The 24,524-nt window shown below is 45.9% G+C and overlaps 2 protein-coding genes across 2 annotated transcripts in view; one reads left to right on the plus strand and one right to left on the minus strand.

Moving 5' to 3' along the window:
* The first annotated feature begins 80 nt into the window (after nt 1-80).
* LOC118397426 (ribosomal RNA-processing protein 8-like) lies at nt 81-5,303 on the plus strand. The gene is made up of 8 exons (XM_035792152.2): nt 81-240; nt 501-623; nt 783-1,074; nt 1,165-2,089; nt 2,250-2,379; nt 2,492-2,598; nt 4,572-4,668; nt 4,762-5,303. The coding sequence occupies exons 2-8, from the start codon at nt 519-521 to the stop codon at nt 4,876-4,878; spliced, it is 1,773 nt and encodes a 590-aa protein (XP_035648045.1). The 5' UTR covers nt 81-240; nt 501-518; the 3' UTR covers nt 4,879-5,303.
* A 106-nt stretch (nt 5,304-5,409) lies between these two features.
* LOC118397425 (dynein heavy chain domain-containing protein 1) overlaps nt 5,410-24,524 on the minus strand; it is a 53,360-nt gene continuing 34,245 nt past the window's right edge. Inside the window, exons 29-44 of the mRNA XM_052468763.1 lie at nt 20,306-20,455; nt 19,886-20,077; nt 19,430-19,680; nt 14,446-14,704; nt 13,798-14,224; nt 11,171-11,281; nt 10,616-10,792; nt 10,237-10,415; nt 8,978-10,015; nt 8,692-8,863; nt 8,481-8,603; nt 7,683-7,908; nt 7,170-7,261; nt 6,727-6,876; nt 5,893-6,515; nt 5,410-5,790 (exon numbers count right to left, since the gene is read on the minus strand). Of these exons, the coding sequence (XP_052324723.1) occupies nt 5,410-5,790; nt 5,893-6,515; nt 6,727-6,876; nt 7,170-7,261; nt 7,683-7,908; nt 8,481-8,603; nt 8,692-8,863; nt 8,978-10,015; nt 10,237-10,415; nt 10,616-10,792; nt 11,171-11,281; nt 13,798-14,224; nt 14,446-14,704; nt 19,430-19,680; nt 19,886-20,077; nt 20,306-20,455 (4,551 nt within the window). The remainder of the gene's footprint in view (nt 5,791-5,892; nt 6,516-6,726; nt 6,877-7,169; nt 7,262-7,682; nt 7,909-8,480; nt 8,604-8,691; nt 8,864-8,977; nt 10,016-10,236; nt 10,416-10,615; nt 10,793-11,170; nt 11,282-13,797; nt 14,225-14,445; nt 14,705-19,429; nt 19,681-19,885; nt 20,078-20,305; nt 20,456-24,524) is intronic.

Raw genomic sequence — 24,524 nt, forward strand, 5'->3', positions numbered from 1 at the left:
TATTATTAACGTATTTTTGTGTGCGACATTTATAGTAATAAAAAAAACAGGTAAGACTCATACCATCAACCATTGCGGAGAGACTTGCGTCATTCACATGCGCCTGTTTTGGACCGGCCACGCGCGAGCCTAACGTGGCTAAACTAAATTGGCAATATCCACCGATTACCTTCTAAACATACACATTGGATCGATTCAATTAAGTCCAGTAACATCTCGTTTTGATAAGTAATCTGACAGGTGAGTGAAGTTGTCTTCTCTGCATCGCAATGAACGTTGCTAGCAGTTTTGACGTATGGCTGCAAAATAAGGTAGTCTGATATAACGCTAGCGAAGGCTAGCTAGCTAGCTAGCGTGTTCAATATAAGCAGGTTAGCGTTGTCAGCTTTTCTAGAATCTACTGCCAGTACTGAAAAACAAATCACACAAGTCTAGAGACCATTTATTCTAATACACGTGCGTTGTTGTTTACTTGCTCACTCTGTGCATTACCGTTTTAGTTACAGTGCTGGTGAAGCATGTTGTTTGCAGAGGAGGATGAGTGGAACGATGACCCAGAAGCCAAAGTTTTGACCAAGACGGTCATCAGCAGTTTCAAACTGTCTGAAAGGACCAATATCACGGTTAGATGCCATCTCAATCTTCTTTATAATTAAATGTACCTATGTAAGCCAAGCCAGGCATAACTCACTCTGCCAGTGACCACATATTCAAATAGAGGGTTACATTTAGGTTTACACTGGTATTTGGTTTGACACTTGTCATTATGCCTTTCCGAACAGCCAAAAAGTATTGGGAAGAAAAAGAGTTTGTTACGGACCCTCCAAACACTGGGGTCAGTACCAAACTGGAACAAGAGCAATAGTGCCCCTCATGAAGCAGGCAGTGACAGCGAAATAGAGGACATACTGACACCAAACACCAAGAGGAAGAAGAAAAGAAGCAAAAGAGGACGCAATAAAGTAGCCGTTTCAGGAGAAGAGGCAGAGGTCATTGGAGATCTGGGTGCCAAGGAGAAGGCTGCAGTGCCTGTTGTTAAGAAGCTAATAAAAGCAAAGAAACCACTAAGAGCAGGTGAGTTGTTTCACAAACAACTGTCAATTGAGTAAACAGGAATGTCATAATTTGAAAAGATGTTTGAGGTTGTCTTTCTCTATTTCCTAGAGTTCAAAATGGTAAAGAATACAGAGTCCATTCAGGGCGGTAGTAAACAAGATTCAAAATCTATCAAGGATGAAGAAAAAGCTGCAGCAGATGCTGAGATTGAAAGATTAAGCCGAAAGCAATGGAAAAACAAGATGAAGAACAAGAAGAAATGTAAAAACAAGTTCAAAATTCAAAATGGAGAGAATACCACTCCCCCAGAGACCTCTGTGCAAAAGGACACAGAAGATGGACCAAAAGCAGCATCTGATGTGAACAGGGAAACAGCGGTTGTCCAGACACCGCAACGCCAGACAAAGAAAAACAAACCGCAGAAAGAGGGTGAGCGTAAAACACAGAAAAGTAAAAAGGTTCCTGAAGGAAAAGAGATGACCTTCGCTGAGACTGCTTCCACTCCAGGCACAGTAACAGACCAAAACAACAAGAACTTTTCAGAGAAAAAGAGCAGGGGGGGCAGTCAACTAAAAGCAGTGCCACTAGGTAACTCTAAATCCCCAGGTGAAGAGGAGAAACTTCAGATGGTTAGGGAGGAGCAGAACCCAGAGCTGCATGGCAGTAAGAGAAGGAAACAGGAGGAGAGCAAAGAGCAGGACCGCAGGAGAGAGAAGCTCAGGAGAATGCTCCATGGCCAGAGCCCGGAAAAGAAAAAGCTACCTGCAGAGCAGGAGGAGACACTCACCCTAGAGGTGAAAGAGGCTTCTGCAGACCGCTCGGCTGCTCTGAGGTCCCGCATGGAGCAGCGTTTGGAGTCAGCGCGGTTCCGTTATATTAACGAGGTTCTGTACACCACGTCTAGTGGGGAGGCTAAACGCATGTTCAGACAGGATCCCGAGGCCTTCGGCATCTACCACAGGGGCTTCACGGCACAGGTCCAGCGCTGGCCAGCTAATCCTGTTGACGCCATAATCTCCTACATACGCCAAAAGTGAGTTGTGTTACGCCTCTCTGACCCAAACATACTTGCAGTATTTGCAATAAGTCTGTTTGCATACTTTTTGTATTTTTCTTGTCTTGGTTCTAGTGTGGGGGATCCACATTGAAATAGTGTGTGGCTTTCTTTGTAAGACCATTTGTGTTGATTCTAGGCCTGCCTCTCTGGTGGTGGCAGATTTTGGCTGCGGCGACTGCAAAATTGCGCTGAGCGTGAAGAACGAAGTGCACAGTTTTGACTTGGCACTTATCAGTGACCGTGTAACTGTCTGTGACATGGCTAATGTGAGTCCAACTTTACCTTGATGCTGAATGTGTTCTTTCATCCATGCCTGTTTTCCTATTCAGGTTGTGTTCTTTCTGTAATAATGTCTATTGTTTTCCCACCTGTCTGCAGGTACCTCTCAAGGATGGCACTGTGGACATAGCTGTATTCTGTCTCTCTCTTATGGGGACAAACCTTGGGGATTTCCTAGTTGAGGCTAACCGTGTGCTGGTGATGGGGTAAGCGATATTATGCAGAAAAACAGCTATGTCGGGATAGGTGTTCCTACTTATTTTACGTATTTATACAGTACCAGTCAACACTTGACACACCTACTCATTCAATGGTTTTTCTTTATTTTTATTATTTTCTACATTGTAGAATAATAGAAGACAAACTGTGAAATAACACATGGAATCATGTAGTAAGAGAAAAGTGTTCATTCAAAATGTATTTTAGATTCTTCAAAGTAGCCACCCTTTGCCTTGACATCTTTGCACACTGTTGCCATTCTCTCAACCATCTTCATGAGGAATGCTTTTCCAAAAGAAAGAGTTTCCACACATGCTGAACACTTTGATGGCTGCTTTTCCTTCACTCTGCAGTCCAACTCATCCCAAACCATCTCAATTGGGTTGAGGTCAGGTGATTGTGGAGGCCAGGTCATCTGATGCAGCACTCCATTGCTCTCCTTTTTGGTCAAATAGCCCTTAGACAGCCTGGAGGGGTGTTTCGGGTCATTGTCCTGTTGAAAAACAAAAGATAGTCCCATTAAGCGCAAACCAGATGGGATGGTGTATCGCTGCAGCCATGCTGGTTAAGTGTGCCTTGAATTCTAAACAAATCACTGACCGTGTCACCAGCAAAGCACCATCACATCCATCACCTCCATGTTTCTCGGTGGGAACCACACATGCAGAGATAATCCGTTCACCTAGTCTGTGTCTCCCAAAGAAAGACACGGCGGTTGGAACCCAAAATCTCAAATTTGGACTCATCAGACCAAAGGATAGATTTCCACCGGTCTGTCTTCAATTGCTTGTGTTTCTTTGCCCAAGCAAGTCTCTTCTTCTTATTGGTGTAGTGGTTTCTTTGCAGGAATTCGACCACGAAGGCCTGATTCACGTAGTCTCCTCTGAACAGTTGATTTTGAGATGTGTCTTGTTACTTGAACTCTGTGAAGCATTTATTTGGGCTGCAATCTGAGGTGCAGTTAACTCTAATGAATGTATCCTCTGCAGCAGAGGTAACTCTGGGTCTTCCTTTCCTGGGAGCTTTTCCGGATCGACTGACCATGTCTTGAAGTAAATGCTTTTCTTGCCATAATATGGATAATAATTTCTATACATTTTCTATACAATTCCACAAAATATATTTTAAGAAGGCACACCTTTTAAATTAAATGCATTCCAGGTGACTACCTCATGAAGCTGGTTGAGAGAATGCCAACGTGCAAAGCTGTCATCAAGGTGGCTACTTTGAAGAATCTCAAATATAAAACCCAGAGCTGCATGGCAGTAAAAGAAGGAAACAGGAGGAGAGCAGGACCGCAGGAGAGAGAAGCTCAGGAGAATGCTCAAATATAAAATATATTTAGATTTGTTTAACACTTGGTTACTACATGTTTTTTCTCCCCAATTTCGTGGTATCCAATTGTTGTAGTAGCTACTATCTTGTCTCATCGCTACAACTCCCGTACGGGCTCTGGAGAGACGAAGGTTGAAATGCGTCCTCCGATACACAACCCAACCAGCCGTACTGCTTCTTAACACACCGCTCATCCAACCTGGAAGCCAGCCGCACCAATGTGTCGGAGGGTACACCGTGCACCTGGCAACCTTGGCTAGCGCGCACTGCGCCTGGCCCGCCACAGGAGTCGCTGGTGCGCGATGAGACAAGGACGTCCCTACCGACCAAGCCCTCCCTAACCCGGACGACGCTAGGCCAATTGTGCGCCGGTTACGACAGAGCCTGAGCGCGAACCCAGGGACTCTGATGGCACAGCTGGCGCTGCAGTACAGCGCCCTTAACCACTGCGCCACCCGGGAGGCCATGATTCCATGTGTTATTTCATAGTTTGATGTCTTTACTATTATTCTACAATGTAGAAAATAGTAAAAATAAAGAGAAACCCTGGAATGAGTAGGTGTCCAAACCTTTGACTGGTACTGTATGTTTTCGTCATCAACACTTTGGGTCTTTTTTTTTGCAGGGGTATCCTGAAAATTGCAGAGGTGGCAAGCAGATTTGAGAATGTGCGGAACTTCATGGGTGCTTTGTCCAGCCTGGGATTCAAGTTGGTCACAAAGGTAAGGCAGTAATCATAGTAAACAGCGATGGCGCATGTTTTATGTGATATATTGTTACAATACCCTACCCTATTCATTTTGCTCCCTCCTTAGGACACAGAGAGTAGCCACTTTTACTCCTTTGAGTTTGAGAAGATCGCAGAAGCTCCAGAGAGGATAAAGAAGGCAGGAGGACTGGAGCTGAGGCCTTGTGTGTACAAGAAACGATGAGGGCAACATGGGAGAAACAGTTCCAAACGTACATGCCAAATGGCACTCTATTCCCTTTATACTGCACTGCTTTTGACCAGTGCCCATAGTTCTCTGGTCAAAAGTAGTGCACTATATAGGGAATAGGGTGCCGTTTGGGACATACCCCCGGGAGAGAAGTCAGAGACGAGGCAAGCAGGATGGACAGTAACATAAAAGGGCTCTTCTGCTGGTTGTTACTGTAAATATGAAAATAACTTTCATAGATGAGCTGGTAGTTTTGACCCCCAAACAATGTTTCAAGGGTTGTTGATATTCTCAAACCTTTTATGGGCTTTCAAATGTCTGTTTCAATGACAAAACATGTTCAAAAGTTGTTGACATTGGTATATTTTTTATTAAATCAAAATAAATGTATTGCATTAAGTCTTATGCACAATTTAGGATTTAAAAAGCAAGAGGAATTATTTTTAAGTCTGTTGTAAAAACCTTGTCTGTGTCTAGAAATAAGTGCGTCAGTATAATCGCAGCATTGAATTCTGCAGTCTAGTCTCACAGGGTACTCACAAGCCTCACTCTTCTTAGTGTACATAGCACAGGATCTAGCTTTGCCAATAGAGGGACACGAGTGATAATGTTATTCTCAGCCAGTTCCCAGTATCTACTGTCCCCATGCTCTCCGTCCAGATAGAGGGGACAGTGGTAGAGGGGCAGGGAGGAGGTGTTGCAGGGGGGGCTGTCTGGGGCTCGGACCGTGTCTGTGTTCCTCACCCGTGCTCTGACCCAGAGGAGGGGGAACAGGCAGGGCTGGGGGGAGAGCGTGTCCTGCAGGGCTCCAAGCCGCGTATCCCACAGTGCCCCTCTCAGTTCTAGTCCACACAGATATACACCGCTCAGGGGAAGAGAGGCTGGGGATGTTGCAGCACTGAGCACCTAGCAAGACAAAGTAAAAGCAATAAATGGAATATCATTTTTAGTAGGTCTAATCCATTAAAAATGAGTGGTACTTGGGAGGCAGTTGAGAGATTATTGTACTTGGAAATGAAGAGAGATGTTGCTGATGTCCCTCTGCTTAGCATGGGCAGCCTCCCTGATTAACGCGCCCAGAAAGCCCCTGGCGTTGGAGAAGGCAGACAGGCGGTACGCATTGGAAGGACCACTGGTGGCCTTATCACATAGGTATGCCTTGAGCAGCTCTGCTCTCCTTTCTAAGCGGAACAGGCTTGAGACGGTCAGGAGAGAGGAGACAGTAGGCTTGCTGTTTCGCATGGGCTGGTTAAGCTCAGAATGCAGGGAGGAAACCACATCAACCAGTCCGTCCCACTCTGCTTGGAGGAAGTAGCGTAGGGGTCCCAGGGATGGAGCTCCAACACTCACAACCCTGATGTCATCCTTGCGTCCCAGACTTTCCTTTAGGGCCAGTAGTCGGTCCCTGGCCTGGGTGAAGTCTGGCAGCAGAGCAGGGTGGGTCAGCTTGTTGGTGCTCCTGACCCTGCCAAAGGGCTTCTGGGAGTCTTGAAGTAGGGTGTTCAGGGTGTGGCTGTGAACCTTCACCAGCTCTTCTGCCAAACCAGCACTAAAGCCCAACACCAAGGGGTCGCTGGTGTTGGCCAAAGCCTGAACACGTTGCTCCAGACTTTGCAGCAGGCCTGATAAGTCTGCAGAGATGGCAAAATAAATGTTCCTAATTTACTCAGAAGAACAGATTTCTATGACTGACTGCTGAAGATTGAACATGTAAGTAGGGTAATGTACTTCAAATTCATAGGATATGAGTTAGTCTTTTAATATAGTACATATATTTTGTTAGTGATGTAAGTAGGGTCTGTTATGGCATTGTAGCTGGTTAATAGTGAAGTGTTTCAGTACCACAGCGGCTAGGTATGTGGATGATATCGGAGAGAGTGTGAGGCCCATTGCCCCAGAGAGGAGGTGCTGCTCTGAGACAGGCCCTAGACACACTCTCCACTGCCTCCAGGTCTGCCAGGTCTGCCACATGGCCTCCATACACCAGGTTGGCTATCAACAAACCAGAGCACAAAGGTCCAAATCAAATCTTTGACCTAAATGGCTCCCTATTTAGTGCACTACTTTTGATGAGGGCTCTGGTCAAAAGTAGTACACTATGTAGGGAATACGGTGCTATTTGGGATGCATTCCCAGGAAATTATGTACTCGTATTTTCAAAGAATATGAACAGTATATTTACCATTGACAAATCCATTTCAATTTATGGAATGGTTCTTCATTTAATTAGTTACCAGGGAGTCCTCAACTGTTACATAAGGTCTAAGTAGAGAAAGCAACATTACCTGCTATGTACTCCAGCGCCCCAGTTGGGTTGCCACAGACTTTGGCGATACGGACTTGAGCATCCACCAGCGCCAGCAGGTCCTCCTGAGTCCTTAAGAAAAAAGAAAAAAAAAACATCCGTAACATGCATATAACCAATGTTGTGGTAATAATAATATGTCCTATTCATCATCTATCATGAGAGTAAGTAAGCTTTGTCAGAGCCAGAATGGCCCATAGGGCATGAGCTGTTTCTCCAGTTTCTGTAGCATGAGGCAGCTTGATGTACAGTACAGAAGGTTGGTGGGACCTTCATTTTGGAGAACGGGCTCGTGGTAATGATGGGAGTGGAATGGTATCAAAACACATGGTTTCCAGGTGTTTGATGACATTCCATTTGATCTGTTCCGGCCATTATTATGAGCCTCAGCGGCCTCCTGTGATGTACAGGTACACCCCCTTGACAGGACACTAGCCTGTCGCAGGGCTTTGTATCATCTGTCATCATGATAACCAATATATCGTCATCTCACCAGTGATAGATGTTTCCCTGGCCTAGGTGTTTGTATGCCTGTCGTTGCAGCAGGACAGAGTGCAGGATGGCAGCGCGCAGCATGGGTTCCATGGTGCAGGCTGTGACACCAGAGGTTGGGGCAGACGAAGTGACAGACACAACCTGACGCAGAGAAGAGCACAGCTCCTCCTTCACATCCCAAGGAGAGTCACAGACCAGACGCAGCGCACACACTCTCATTGACGCTGCCAAGGGGAGAGGACAATTAGTTTCAAATGGCACCCTATACAGTCTATATATTTATGCCTTGGCCATGCATCCCAAATAGCACCCCCACCCCCCAGGGGTAATGGTTAGAGTCGAGCCAGCAACCAGAGATTTAGCCAGTTTGAATCCTGGGTCTGATGGAAAAAAATCTGACGTGAAGTGAGCTGGCATCCGGAGTGTTGCTGGTATCAAAGCCTAGATGCCATTGCCTGCCGTTGTGACCTTGAGCCCCCCCCCCAACAACTGCCCCACAGGTGCCCAGTGTGATAGAAATAGAAAGGTAATTTCCGATTGACCCGACATGCAGCGTTTACCGTGAATGCAATCTCCGCCAATGTGGGAACATTCCCTTTAAATTTCAATTGGGCTTATGTGCAGAAATTCTGCGACACCGATTGAATAGAGCCATTAATCTTTGACCAGGCGCCCATAGAGCTCTGGTCAAAAGGAGTTCACAATATATTTTGAATAGGGTGGCATTTGGGAAGTATCCTAAGACTTAACAGTCATAGAAAAATAGGTGTCTGTGATAGTATGTTCTATTGAGTACCTGGGATGGAGAGTGGGTTGTATCCTCGTGTGATAAACCAAAGTCTGAAGCGTGGGTGGACCCGACTACCTGCACACAGCCCAACTGGAATGAGGCCCTCTGTCTCCACATCTGTTTGGTGCCCTGTAAATTATAATAGGATTAGATATGAGATTACATATTGAGATTACACAGGGTGGATAAGATTGGTGATTATTATTGTGATTCTCACCTTTGGCTGCACAGGATATCAACTGATTGAGTTGACACACCACTTCCTCATCCCATTGGTCTAACAAATGACAGTTGTTAAAGACCAGCCAATTGCCATCATGAACAGCTACCTTCAGTGCTGAGAGGATGACCTCCTTCTGGCATTTAGCTCCAAATGATATGACTTTCACCTGACAGTCATTTAGAAGATTATTACACAAAACTGGAATGCTGGATATAATGGCAATCTGATTTAAATTGAACACAAAAGGTATGTTTGTGTGTAAGTAAGACATAAGCATTACCCCTCTTTTGTCTGTTTGGTACTGGGACACTTGTTTCAGCCAGTGAAGTGGTTGGATGCTAGCCCAACCATCTCTGCTTGGGCCTGGGAGTGTGACTATGACTGGCCCATTGTGTTTGTTCAGGAAGCGGGAGAGGGCCTCCGGGGAGCCGGTGTGAGGGGCCCCAGCTACCGCTGACCGCACGGGCTGGCCCAGATGACAGGCAGCCAGGTCCTCAGCCACAGCAGCCAGGCAGTGGGGCAGCATGGTCTTCCAGAGGAGAGCCCTCTGCAGAGTGGACAGGTGGGAGTGAGAGCGACAGGGGACAGGCCCCACCACTGTGGAGGAGGGGAAGCGCAGGTACTCCTGCCACTGGCTGGGAGAGGTGGCCAGGGATGAGAGCAGCCCTGTGAAGGCTGGGATGTTGTGTAGCCGGAGGACCTCTGTGTGGGTGTGAGGAGGCACCCAGCTGGGGAGCACATGATGCTGAGATGGAGAGGTAGATGGTGGAGGTGAGGCTGGTGTGGAAGCATCTACTGGGAGGTCCATATCTCCTAGGCCCCTGAGGAATGCCAACCGCTCCACCTCCGAGCAGTCCTCGTTGTGCAGGAACAGAGCCACAGACACCAGGAGCCTCAGCAGCGTTGCATGGCTCTGGAACAGGCAGGGCCGGTACTGGGCCAACAGGTGAGATACCATCCTGTGTGTGATCTCTGCCATGACTGCCCCTGTCACTACCTCTCCACTAAAGGTAACATCAGGTCGGCCCTTCAGGACTAACGTCCCCCTCACAGCGAACAGGAAGTTCCTCAGGGGGAACAAGTAGAAGGGGGAGAGGCGTGCCACCTCCTGCAGGGCCTGGTAGAGGGCTGTGGCCAGCCCTGCCACTCTGTGGAAGTCAGCCAGGAGGGGCTTGTGGCGCTCCAGCTCCAGGCTCAGCTCCATAATCTCAGCCTGCAGCTTCTGGGAGGCTGTCTGACAGGCTGACACCCGGGGGAGGAACTCAGGGTCCTGCAGCAGAGGGGTGAAGGACTGGAGGATGTACTCCATTAGAGAGACCTGGGGAGAGGGAATAAAGGGGAATAAATCCTTTGCTATAAACCCATATTGTGATTCCCAAATGGCACCCTATCCCTTATATAGTGTACAGGACTCTGGTTATAAGTAGTGCACTATATAGGGAATAGGGTGTCATTTGGGATGCACAATATAGTATAGCACAGAGTAATATACTATATTCTAAAGCCAGAGAAATATAGGTCTCATTCTTATTGGGTCACCTCTTCTTGGCACAGTTTGTCTTGCAGTGCCTTCTTGTCGGTGTTGACGAGACAGTGCTGAACCCACAGCTCCAGACACTCTGACTGCACCAGCTCTGTCAACATGAGCTCCTGCACCTCAGTGGAGCTCAGAGAGAGGTCAATGACATACACCTGAGACAGGATAGACGGGTGGATCTCTGTGGGGACACAATGGAGAATTAATGTAGTAACCTAGTACTTTCATTGGGTCCTGTCCAGGGAGGTGGTGTACTTGTACATCAAGCTGCCTCACGCTATAGAAACAGGATATAGGCTCCTGCCCTATCGGCCGTTCTGGCTCAGACTACTACTTTCACGAGCAGAAAAAAAAGTATGTACTGGTATATATATTTCCTACCATTGAGTATGAGTCTGACTGGTAGTGGAGTGCTGAGGAACAGGCAAAACTCTGGATGGGCTGTCTGAACAGGTCGTCTCAGACCAGGAGAATGGCTCCCTGCCGGCCGCATCAACACCTCCAGGAACTCTGGGCTGGGGACTGCTCGCTCCACGTGGGTAACCAACACCCTCAATCCTGCGTTAACAAAATGATAGCCTTAGTCTGTTTGTGCCATAATGCCATAATTTCACTCATGTCATGTTGATAGTGACAAATGTTGTTTGCAAGAGCACACACAGCTAATATATGCCATTTTATCCAAAGCGAATTACAGTTATGCTTGCATATATTTTACGTATGGTTGGCCCCAAGAATCAAACCCACAACCTTGGCGGTGCAAGCACCATGCTCTACCAACTGAACCATACTGGACCACATCTGGGACCACCAGGCTCACAACATGATGTGAGTGAGGGACAAAGAGTAAAGCCCCTCAAGGAAAGGAACCAGTATCAGTCTCACAAACATCAAAATGTTCCTCCAGCACAATATGTACTAACTCCATTAGCTCACCTTTCTCTGAACCCTGCCTGACTTTGTCCAGTAGGTCTGGGTCATCAGCATTGACCACAAGCTCATACTCTCCCTCCCTCTGAGCTGTGGTGTCGTCACCTGGAAGATGCCCTGATGGGGAAGCAACATACACAATCAGCATTTCTCAAACACAAAATGGACTAATCAGTTTTTGTTTGACCTTAACTGTGACGTTTTCCCTAGGTCAGTGGTTTCCAAACGTTTTATAGTCCCGTACCCCTTCTAACATTCAACCTCCAGCTGCGTACCCCCTCTAGCACCAGGGTCAGCGCATTCACAAATGTTGTTTTATGCCATCATTGTAAGCCTGCACACACACTATACAATACATTTATTAAACATAAGAATGAGTGTGAGTTGTCACAACCCAGCTCGTGGAAAGTGACAAAGAGATCTTATAGGACCAGCCACAATTTTGTCGCGCACATTGAATATAGTTGTGGAGAGTCCCTGTAATCCTAGATTCAGATCATTAAGGCGAGAAAAAAACATATCCCAGATAGGCCAGTTGTGTGAGAATCTCGTCATCATGCAAGTGGTCAGACAAGTGAAAATTATGGTCAGTAAAAGAAAACTTTAAGCTTGTCTCTCAATTAAAAAATATGTGTCAACACTTTTCCCAGCACACTTCTGTATGTTGTAAAAGCGTTATATGGTCGCTGCCCATATTGCATAGTGTAGGAAATACGAGAGTTCAGGGGCCTTGCTTTAACAAAGTTAACCATTTTCACTGTAGTGTCCAAAGTCTTTCAAACTGTCAGGCATTCCCTTGGCAGCAAGAGCTTCTCGGTGGATGCTGTAGTGTGCCCAAGTGATGTTGGGAGCAACTGCTTGCACACGCGTTACCACTCCACTATGTCTCCCTGTCATGGTTTTTGCGCCATCAGTACAGATACCAACACATCTTGACCACCAAAGTGCATTTGATGTCACAAAGCTGTCCAGTACTTTAAAAATATCCTCTCCTGTTGTACTGGTTTGCATGAGGTCTTCCTTAATTGACCCCCCATAAACATAATGGACATATACCAGGAGCTGTGCCAGGCCCACTTATTTTTAAATGGGCATGTTTTGTTTCTAAATGTCTGTGCAAGAGTGAATGTTTCATCGACTTGTGAGATAGTACTTTTGCACATATAACACACTGTGGCTAAAGAAAGGCACTACTCTCAGTATAAGTGAACCCCAAATCAATGTAGTTCTCATCATATTTGCGCCTCTTCGATGGTACAACTGTTCGGTGCTTTCCGGGTAAGGGGGCAGTAGCTCTTTGGCTGCATCAGATTCACAACTGTCAGTGTCCATGCTAGCTAAGTTAACAACACATGTATAAATACTGATGCTAGCATTGGATGTGCTCGTGGAAGCAGAACAACTTGTGTCGTCAACAGATGCAGGTGTAGTACTGCTGGTAGTAGAGCTGGTATCTGTCTCTATGGACGCGGGCCTTACTTTTTTTAACCATTCATCCATTTTCGAGCAAACGTAATGAGCAGCAGCTACTTCCGGCTACATACGGGCCAGTAATGGAATTCCCGCGAAACAGTGTTGCCAACTCCTCAGTAAGTAAAGTAGATATTGGCTGTCCTAAAAGTCGCTAAATTTTCATAATTGGCCATGTGCACGTAATTGTGACGGGCGCTGTAGGAGAGAGGAATAACTTCTTCGGAGAGACAAAAAGTGAGTAAAAAACACCCTTAAATATATGTTTAGAACTACAAATGAACTTTCTTCTGTCGATTCTTTTTTTTAATGTTACAATTCCAACCCTTTATCCGGGCTTGAGACCGGCAAAAGTGACCCAAAAGAGACACTCTGGCGGAGTTATTTAGTTTTTTAAAAAACGTTCACATCCCGCCCTATGTATGCCAGGGCGGGATCAGCCAGCAGCGGCTCCCCGCATGCGCGATTAATTTGCAGTCTGGACCCGGAGGGGTGAACATCTCCTGCAGCTGGGAGGGACTGCTGCGCGAGGATGGGCCATCTGAGTGCTTTGGGACGGGAGTGGGGCCCACGGCAGCACCCGCTGCTCGTTGAGAAGAGTAAGAACGATTACGTGCATTCACATCAGTCTCCAATAACACCAGAAAAAGTCGCTAGATTTGTCGCTAGTCGCTTTTTGGAAAATGTGTCGCTAGAGGGTTCTGAATACTCGCTAAATATAGCGGCGAAGTTGGCAACACTGGCCGCGAGAGAGTAACGGTTAATGTTATTGGATGTTAATTATTTGATTAGGCTACCTGTATTTGACATTGTTGTGTTATATCGCTGAACACAATGGTTTAATTTTATTTTTTGGCAGTGAAACGAAGCTACTCAGGCGAGGAAAAAACCTCACCCAAATGTATAGATAGCCCCGTTGGAAAATATAAATGGACTGTTTGAAAATGTGAATACAAAAATAAATATATGTCTTTTTTTAAATGTGAATCACAATTTTATATTTTGCGTATCCCAAATGGAATGTAGGTTTTTTTCCCCTTCCAGTTTGGGAATACCTGCCCTAGGTAAAGATCTAGGATCAGCTTCCTCTCCCTCAATCCAAACATTAACCATTAGTGAGGAAAAACACAAAACCTACTTAAGATCAGCTCCTAGTTGCTCACCTGTCAGCAGCATGGCCTGGGCACTCATCTCATGTTGCTGAGCGTCTGCCAGCAGGGGCCAGTGTTGAGCCCAGGGGCCTCTGTATCCCCACAGCAGCAGCTTGACCACCAGCCTGGGAGGCACCCCGAGCACCTGGCGATGGTCCACCCCTACAGCCCTAGCCAGGGCCATCTGCAGCTCTGCTCCCATAGGGATGGGGACATGGAGAGGGGCCTCAAGGGCCCCAGGGGCTACAGAGGCAGGGTTAGGGAGTAGAGAGGTCCTAGGGTCCTCAGGGTTGATGTTAATGTGTCCAGACAGACACAGCTCTCTCCACTTCCCCAATAGTACCATCCGTACATCTGGCAAAAATGGACCCAGGTAGGTGATTGTGGCAGCCAGGAGCAGAGCGTCCCCTGATATAGTCTGGTTATTCATTTCTGTCTCCTACAGAAGAGAGGAGTGGAGCATGTTATGGTTCTTTATTCTCTAGAATAAAAACAAAATTGCATTACTGTTTAAAAAATTTAAATATATATATATATATATATATATATATGATTAAAATGTAAATAAATTACTGTAGGTAAAATATAGCAGTAAGAGTTGTAATGTAACTATTCCCAATATAGTGCACTACTTTTGACCAGGGCCCAAGTAGTGCACTATATAGGGAATATGGTTCCATTTGGGACATATCCATTGGTATGTATTAGTATGAGTGTTATACTTCCCTTTGCTGCAGCAGTCCAGTCAGTGATGTGACACTGGACCTGCTGTACTGCAGCAGCAGCCTTTCTTTCCAGGGTCTCAGCCTTACGCAGCTGGGTGGTCAGCTCTTCCAGGTCCAGTCTGAGGAACTGCTGCTGTCTCTCCATGTCCTCCAGCTGCTCCCGGGCCTCCTCCTCCTGCAGCCTGGTGTAATACCTAGATGTTTGTTATTTATTAAAGGCCACCTGCTCCCATGCTTACAATCTTCAAACTTTCCTACTTCTTCCCATCTAGTTTGACGATGGGAAGGTAAAGACAACGCAATAATTCTATCAGGAAGTGTTACAAAATACACAAATTCATGGGACCATTAGCATTGAAAACATGATCAGTGGAAGGGATATCCAGTAATTAAGATGCTGCAGATACTTCTAAAAACATCTAAATGACTAATGACAGTAAAGCAGTTATGGCATTTGTCTGTTGAGTACCTTGCTGAAATTCACTACGATTGTGTTTATTTTTCACTTTAATGGCGAACTTTGTGCTGCTATCACTGATTCCCAGTCATTCCGAATGAGGAAGTTTAGTCCCTTGTTGAATAGTGGCACTAAGAGTTATGGTATATTTGAATCCTCTTGTCTTAACTGGCATATTTTTTGACCTAGTCCTTTATACAGTGCATTTGGAAAGTATTCAGACCCCTTGACCTTTTCCACATTTTGAAACATTACAGCCTTATTCTAAAATTGATAAAATTATTTTTCCCAATCTACTAACAATACCCCATAATGACAAAGCAAAAACAAGTTTAGTTATTTTTGCAAATGTATAAAAAAAATAACACACTGAAATCACATTTACATAAGTAAATCAGACCTTTCACTCAGTACTTTGTTGAGGCACCTTTGGCAGTGATTCAAGCATCGAGTCTTCTTGGGTATGAGGCTACAAACTTGGCACACCCTTATTTGGGGAGTTTCTCCCATTCTTCTCTGCAGATCCTCTCAAGCTCTGTCAGGTCGGATGGGGAGGGTCGCTGCATAGCTATTTTCAGGTCTCTTCAGAGATGTTCTATCGGGTTAGAGTCCAGGCTATTGTTAGGCCACTCAAGGACATTGAGACTTGTCCTGAAGCCACTCCTGCTCTGTCTGGCTGTGTGTTTAGGGTTGTTGTCCTGTTGGAAGGTGATCCTTCATCCTAGTCTGAGGTCTTGACAACTCTGGAGCAGGTTTTCATCAAGGATCTCTCTGTACTTTGCTCCATTAATCTTTCCCTGGAAAAACATCCCCACAGCATGATACTGCCACCAACATGCTTCACTATAGGGATGGTGCCAGGTTTCCTCCATACATGACGCTTGGCATTCAGGCCAAAGAGTTCAATCTTGGTTTCATCAGACCAGAGAATCTTGTTTCTCATGGTCTGAGATTCTTTAGGTGCCTTTTGGCAAACTCCAAGTGGGCTGTCATGTGCCTATTACTGAGGGGTAGCTTCTGTCTGGCCACTCTACCATAAAAGCCTGATTGGTGGAGTGCTGCAGAAATGGTTGTCCTTCTGGAAGATTCTCCGATCTCCACAGAAGAATTCTGGAGCTCGGTCAGAGTGACCATCGGGTTCTTGGTCAGGCCCTTCTCCGATTGCTCAGTTTGGCCGAGCGGACAGCTCTAGGAAGAGTCTTGGTTGTTCCAAACTCTCTTACATTTAAGAATGATAGAGGCCTCTGTCTTCTTGGGGACCTTCAATGCTGCAGACATTTTTTGGTACCGTTACCCAGATCTGTTCCCCGACACAGTCCTGTCTCGGAGCTCTACGAACAATTCCTTTGACCTCATGGCTTGGTTTTTGCTCTGACTTGCACTGTCAACTGTGGGACCTTAATATAGACAGCTGTGTGCCTTTCCAATCAATTGAATTTATCACAGGTCGACTCCAATAAAGTTGTAGAAACATCTCAAGGATGATCAATGGAAACAGGATGCACCTGAGCTCAATTGAGTCTCATAGCAGAGTCTGAATACTTATGTAAATAAGGTAATTCTGTTTTCTATTTTTTATAAAATTGCCAACATTTCTAAAAACCTGTTTTTGCTTTGTCATTATGGGGTATTGTGTGTAGGATTTAATAATTTTTTATCCATTTTAGAATAAGGCTGTAACGTAACAAAATGTGGAAAATTTTTAAAAAGTCAGTGGGTCTCCATCACTCTCCTTCTTGGTCAAATAGCCCTTACACAGCCTTGGGTCACTGTCCTGTTGAAAAACAAATGATAGTCCCAATAAGCATAAACCAGATGGGATGGCGTTTCGCTGCAGAATGTTGTGGTACCCATGCTTGTTAAGTGTGCCTTGAATTCCAAATAAATCCCTGACAGTGTCAACAGCAAAGCACCCCCACACCACATCCAGAGATCATCCATTCACCTACGCCGCGTCTCACAAAGACACGGCGGTTAGAACCAAAATAAAAAAATTGTACTCATCAGACCAAAGGACAGATTTCCACAAGTCTAATGTTCATTGCTCATGTTTCTTGGCCAAAGCAAGTATCTTCTTCTTATTGGTGTGCTTTGGTCTATTTGCAGCAATTTGACCATGAAGACCATGATTCACACAGTCTGCTCAGAGCAGTTGATGTTGAGATGTATCTGTTACTTGAACTCTGAAGCATTTATTTGGGCTGCAATTTCTGAGGCTGGTAACTCTAATGAACTTATCGTCTGCAGCAGAGGTAACTCTGGGTCTTCCTTTCTTGTGGTGGTCCTCATGAGAGCCAGTTTCATCATAGCGCTTGATGGTTTTTGCGATTGCACAGGATTAACTGACCTTCATGTCTTGATGTAATGATGGGCTGTCGATCCTCTTTGTGCTTATTTGAGCTGTTCTTGTCATAATATGGACTTGGTCTTTTACCAAATAGGGCTATATTTTGTATACAACACAACTGATTGGCTCAAATGCATTAAGAAGGAAAGAAATTCCACAAATTAACAAGGCACACCTTAATCAATTGAAATGCATTCCAGGTGACTTCCTCATGAAGATGGTTGAGAGAATGCCAAGAATGTGCAATGCTGTCATCAAGGGAAAGGGTGCCTACTTTGAAGAATCTCAAATACATTTTGATTGGTTTAACACTGTTTTTGGTTAGTACATGATTCCATATGTGTTATTTCAGAGTTGTGATGTCTACACTATTATTCTACAATGTAGAAAATAGTAAAAATAAAGAAAAACCCTTGAATGAGTAGGTAAGCAAAGTTAACAAACAGATCACCGACCATTTCAAATCCTACCGTACCGTCTCCGCTATGCAATCTCGTTTCCGAGCTGGTCATGTGTGCACCTCAGCCACGCTCAAGGTCCTAAACGATATCATAACCGCCATCATAAAAGACAATACCGGGCAGTCGTCTTCATCGACCTGGCCAAGGCTTTCGACTCTGTATCACCGCATTCTTATCGGCAGACTCAACAGCCTTGGTTTCTCAAATGACTGCCTCGCCTGGTTCACCAACTACTTCTCAGATAGAATTCAGTGTGTCAAATTTGGAGGGCCTGTTGTCCGGACTTCTGGCAGTCTATGGGGGTGCCAGAGGGTTCAATTCTCGGGCCGAATCTCTTCTCTGTATACATCAATGATGTCGCTCTTGCTTGTTAATTCTTGTGATTCTCTGATCCACCTCTACGCAGACGACACCTTTCTGTATACTTCTGGCCCTTCTTTGGACACTGTGTTAACTAACCTCCAGGCGAGCTTCAATGCCATACAACACTCCTTCCATGGTCTCCCAACTGCTCTCAAATGCAAGTAAAACTAAAAGGCATGCTCTTCAACCGATCGCTGCCCGCACCTGCCCGCCCATCTAGCATCTCTACTCTGGACGGTTCTGACTTAAAATATGTGGACAACTACAAATACCTAGGTGTCTGGTTAGACTGTAAACTCCTTCCAGACACACATTAAGCATCTCCAAATCTAGAATCGGCTTCCTATTTCACAACAAAGCCTCCTTTACTCATGCTGCCAAACATACCCTAGTAAAACTGACTATCCTACCGATCTGTGACTTCAGTGATGTCATTTACAAAATAGCCTCCAACTCTACTCAGCAAACTGGATGTAGTCTATCACAGTGCCATCCGTTTTGTCAACAGAGCCCCATATACTACCCACCACTCTTGTTGGCTGGCCCTCGCTACATATTCATCGCCAAACGCACTTCAGGTTATCAAAAAGTCTTTGCTAGGGAAAGCCCCACCTTATCTCAGCTCATTGGTCACCATAGCAGCACCCACCCGTAGCACGCACTCCAGCAGGTATATTTCACTGGTCCTCCCGGAAGCCAACTCCTCCTTTGGCTGCCTTTCCTTCCAGTTCTCTGCTGCCAATGACTGGAACGAATTTCAAAAATCACTGAAGCTGGAGTCTTATCTCCCTCACTAACTTTAAGCATCAGCTGTCAGAGCAGCTTACCGATCATTGCACCCGTACACAGCCCATCTGTAAATAGCCCACCCAACTCCCTCATCCACATATTGCTATTTATTTTTCGCTCCTTTGCACCACAGTATCTCTACTTGCACATTCATCTTCTCCACATCTATCACTCCAGTGATAATGCTAAATTGTAATTATTTTGCCACTATGGCCTATTTACTGCCTTACCTCCCTAATCTTACTACATTTGCACACACTGTATAAAGATTTTCTAGTGTGTTATTGACTATGTTTGTTTATCCCATGTGTAACTCTGTTTGTGTCGCACTGCTTTGCTTTATCTTGGCCAGGTCACAGTTGTAAATGAGAACTTGTTCTCAACTGGCCTTACCTGGTTAAATAAAGGTGACATAAAAAAAAAGTTATCCAAACTTTTGACTGGTACTGTATATCACACATACACTACTGTCCTTCAACCAAATTACAACAGGACTTCACACCTGGCCACACGCAGCCGGGCACGGCTCTCCGCCATGCGCACTTCCAGCTGTTTCTTCCGGGCCTCCTGGGGGGCCATGTGGCGCTGGACACAAGCATACTGGTACACTGCCCTCACCCAGCGGCACAGGGACTCACACGCCCGGCTCACACCTCGCACAGACTCCGGTAAGAATGCTCGTTGCGGCACTATCTGGCCCAACTGACGGAACAGGTCGTCGCTCAACATGGAGCGGTCAAAGAACTCCAACTCCTAAGACAAAACAGACAAGACATCTATTATCTTATGATAGGAGATAATCCTTGAACTTTGATGTAGGTCACTGCAAACTCGCTATGCATATTACAAAGAGTATCCCTTAAAAAAAAAAAAAGGATAGGTTAGTTCGTAACTTTCTTAATTCCTCTTATATATTCTACCAATAGAAAATGATGCCTCATCCCGTTTGACCCCTGACCTGGAAGAAGTTGGACTGTCCCAGCAGCTGTTTGCTGCTCTCCCAGTTGCGTGGGCGGTTGAATAACAGGCATATGGCATCCATAACGATTATCACTCCGTCTGGGGGAAATCTGTAGCGTCGCACCTCAACCAGGTCTGACGTGCTCAGAGACTGAAGAGCATCAAGTGCAGTCTGGTACAGAGGACTCACCTAGGTAGGTCCAAGGAAACACAACATAAAGTATTAGGAACATAAGACAAACATCAAAATGTCCCCCTTTTCCCTATATAGTCCACTATTTTGATCAGGTCCCTGGTCAAAAGTAGTGCACTATACAGGGAATAGGCAGGCGTAGTGTGCTAATGTGATAAGTATGATGATTGCAGAGAGGTGACTGGGACCATATAGATAGAGGCTGATATTATCTATGAGTAGGACCTCCTTGAAGGCGTCCTCTGCCTGCTGTTGGGCCTGATGAGTCTGTTCCTCCAGGTGAGATAGTCTGTTCTCCTCCAGTAGACAGTGCTGCCGGGCACGCTCACACAGCATTCGCTCTGTGTCTGTCACACGCTGCAGCGGGAACAAGCACTGGAACACAAACAAACAGGCAAACCCATTGATAGGGTGCACTACTTTTGACCCGGTCCATAGGGCTCTGGTCAAAAGTAGTGCACCATAAAGGAATAAGGATGCCATTTGGGACACAGATATTTGATTTTCAAATATACAGTACAGATCATGTTGAACACTGAAGAGAAGTAACACATACAGTCGTGGCCAAAAGTTTTGAGAATGACACAAATATTAATTTTCACTAAGTCTGCTGCCTCAGTTTGTATGATGGCAATTTGCATATACTCCAGAATGTTACGAAGAGTGATCAGATGAATTGCAATTAATTGCAAAGTCCCTCTTTGCCATGCAAATGTACTGAATCCCCCAAAAAACTATTTCAGCCCTGCCACAAAAGGACCAGCTGACATCATGTCAGCAATTCTCTCATTAACACAGGTGTGAGTGTTGACGAGGACAAGGCAGGAGATCACTCTGTCATGCTGATTAAGTTCGAATAACAGACTGGAAGCTTCAAAAGGAGGGTGGTGCTTAGAATCATTGTTATTCCTCTGTCATCCATGGTTACCTGCAAGGAAACACGTGCCGTCATCATTGCTTTACACAAGAAGTGCTTCACAGGCAAGGATATTGCTGCCAGTAAGATTGCACCTAAATCAACCATTTATCGGATCATCAAGAACTTCAAGGAGAGCGGTTCAATTGTTGTGAAGAAGGCTTCAGGGCGCCCAAGAAAGTCCAGCAAGCGCCAGGACCGTCTCCTAGTTGATTCAGCTGTGGGATCGGGGCTCCACCAGTACAGAGCTTGCTCAGGAATGGCAGCAGGCAGGTGTGAGTGCATCTGAACGCACAGTGAGACGAACACTTTTTGAGGATGGCTTGGTGTCAAAGGCAGCAAAGAAGCCACTTCTCTCCAGGAAAAACATCAGGGACAGACTGATATTCTGCAAAAGGTACAGGGATTGGACTGCTGAGGACTGGGGTAAAGTCATTTTCTCTGATGAATCCCCTTTCCAATTGTTTGGGGTATCCGGAAAAAAGCTTGTCCGGAGAAGACAAGGTGAGTGCTACCATCAGTCCTGTGTCATGCCAACAGGAAAAAAATCCTGAGACCATTCATGTGTGGGGTTGCTTCTCAGCGAAGGGAGTAGGCTCACTCACAATTTTGACTAAGAACACAGCCATGAATAAAGAATGGTACCAACACATCCTCCGACAGCAACTTCTCCCAAACATCCAGGAACAGTTTGGTGACGAACAATGCCTTTTCCAGCATGATGGAGCACCTTGCCATAAGGCAAAAGTGATAACTAAGTGGCTCGGGGAACAAAACATCAATATTTTGGGTCCATGGCCAGGAAACTCCCCAGACCTTAATCCCATTGAGAACTTGTGGTCAATCCTCAAGAGGCGGGTGGACAAACAAAACCCCACAAATTCTGACAAACTTCAAGCATTGATTATGCAAGAATGGGCTGCCATCAGTCAGGATGTGGCCCAGAAGTTAATTGACAGCATGCCAGGGCAGATTGCAGAGGTCAACACAGCAAATATTGCATCAACTTCATGTAATTGTCAATAAGAGCCTTTGACACTTATGAAATGATTATACTTCAGTATTCCATAGTAACATCTGCCAAAAATATCTAAAGATACTGAAGCAGCAAACTTTGTGAAAATTAATATTTGTCATTCTTAACTTTTGGCCACGACTGTACAGTAATAGTCAAAGGTTTGGACACCTACTCATTCAAGGGGTTTTCTTTATTTTGACTATTTTCTACATTGTAGAATAATAGTTTAGACATCACAACTATGAAATAACACATGGAATCATGTAGTAACTAAAGTGTTAAAGAAATCAAAATATATTTTAGATTTTTCAAAGTAGCTACCCTTTGCCTTGATGACAGCTTTGCACACTCTTGGCATTCGCTCAACCAGCTTCACCTGGAATGCATTTCCAACCGTCTTGAAGGAGTTCCCATAAATTCTAAGCCCTTTTGGCTGTTTCTTTCACTTTGCGGTCCAACTAATCCCAAACCATCTCAATTGGGTTGAGGTCGGGTGATTGTGGAGGCCAGGTCATCTGATGCAGCACTCCATCACTCTCCTTGGTCAAATAGCCCTTACACAGCCTGGAGGTGTGTTGGGTCATTGTCCTGTTGAAAAACAAATGACAGTCCCCTGCTCAACTGTGGGACCCTATATTGACAGCTTTGTTTTTTCCAAATCATGTCCAATCAAATGAATTCACCACAGGTAAACTCCAATAAAGTTGTAGAAACATCTCTCCAGATGAAATCTCGCGTCTTGTGACGGCCGGCCGCCCAACAACCTGCCCGCTTGACCCTATCCCCTCCTCTCTTCTCCAGACCATTTCCGGAGACCTTCTCCCTTCACCTCACCATCGCTCATCCCTGACCGCTGGCTACGTCCCTTCCGTCTTCAAGAGAGCGAGAGTTGCACCCCTTCTGAAAAAACCTACACTCGATCCCTCCGATGTCAACAACTACAGACCAGTATCCCTTCTTTCTTTTCTCTCCAAAACTCTTGAACGTGCCGTCCTTGGCCAGCTCTCCCGCTATCTCTCTCAGAATGACCTTCTTGATCCAAATCAGTCAGGTTTCAAGACTAGTCATTCAACTGAGACTGCTCTTCTCTGTATCACAGAGGCGCTCCGCACCGCTAAAGCTAACTCTCTCTCCTCTGCTCTCATCCTTCTAGACCTATCGGCTGCCTTCGATACTGTGAACCATCAGATCCTCCTCTCCACCCTCTCCGAGTTGGGCATCTCCGGCGCGGCCCACGCTTGGATTGCGTCCTACCTGACAGGTCGCTCCTACCAGGTGGCGTGGCGAGAATCTGTCTCCTCACCACGCGCTCTCACCACTGGTGTCCCCCAGGGCTCTGTTCTAGGCCCTCTCTTATTCTCGCTATACACCAAGTCATTTGGCTCTGTCATAACCTCACGTGGTCTCTCCTATCATTGCTATGCAGACGACACACAATTAATCTTCTCCTTTCCCCCTTCTGATGACCAGGTGGCGAATCGCATCTCTGCATGTCTGGCAGACATATCAGTGTGGATGACGGATCACCACCTCAAGCTGAACCTCGGCAAGACGGAGCTGCTCTTCCTCCCGGGAAGGACTGCCCGTTCCATGATCTCGCCATCACGGTTGACAACTCCATTGTGTCCTCCTCCCAGAGCGCTAAGAACCTTGGCGTGATCCTGGACAACACCCTGTCGTTCTCAACTAACATCAAGGCGGTGGCCCGTTCCTGTAGGTTCATGCTCTACAACATCCGCAGAGTACGACCCTGCCTCACACAGGAAGCGGCGCAGGTCCTAATCCAGGCACTTGTCATCTCCCGTCTGGATTACTGCAACTCGCTGTTGGCTGGGCTCCCTGCCTGTGCCATTAAACCCATACAACTCATCCAGAACGCCGCAGCCCGTCTGGTGTTCAACCTTCCCAAGTTCTCTCACGTCACCCCGCTCCTCCGCTCTCTCCACTGGCTTCCAGTTGAAGCTCGCATCCGCTACAAGACCATGGTGCTTGCCTACGGAGCTGTGAGGGGAACGGCACCTCAGTACCTCCAGGCTCTGATCAGGCCCTACACCCAAACAAGGGCACTGCGTTCATCCACCTCTGGCCTGCTCGCCTCCCTAACACTGAGGAAGTACAGTTCCCGCTCAGCCCAGTCAAAACTGTTCGCTGCTCTGGCCCCCCAATGGTGGAACAAACTCCCTCACGACGCCAGGACAGCGGAGTCAATCACCACCTTCCGGAGACACCTGAAACCCCACCTCTTTAAGGAATACCTAGGATAGGATAAGTAATCCTTCTCACCCCCCCCCCCCCTTTTTAAGATTTAGATGCACTATTGTAAAGTGACTGTTCCACTGGATGTCATAAGGTGAATGCACCAATTTGTAAGTCGCTCTGGATAAGAGTGTCTGCTAAATGACTTAAATGTAAATGTAAGATGCACCTGAGGTCAATTTTGAGTCGAATAGCAAAGAGCCTGAATACTTATGTAAATAAGGTATCTGTTTATCATTTTTTATAAATTTGCA

Source organism: Oncorhynchus keta, chromosome 18, assembly GCF_023373465.1.
Source record: "Oncorhynchus keta strain PuntledgeMale-10-30-2019 chromosome 18, Oket_V2, whole genome shotgun sequence".
NCBI lineage: Eukaryota > Metazoa > Chordata > Actinopteri > Salmoniformes > Salmonidae > Oncorhynchus > Oncorhynchus keta.

Coding starts and splice junctions, on each gene's coding strand:
- LOC118397426 (XM_035792152.2), top strand. CDS start 519: ATGTTGTTTGCAGAGGAGGATGAGTGGAACGATGACCCAGAAGCCAAA. Junction 2,090..2,249: donor ATCTCCTACATACGCCAAAA/GTGAGTTGTGTT, acceptor TGTTGATTCTAG/GCCTGCCTCTCTGGTGGTGG. Junction 2,380..2,491: donor CTGTCTGTGACATGGCTAAT/GTGAGTCCAACT, acceptor ACCTGTCTGCAG/GTACCTCTCAAGGATGGCAC.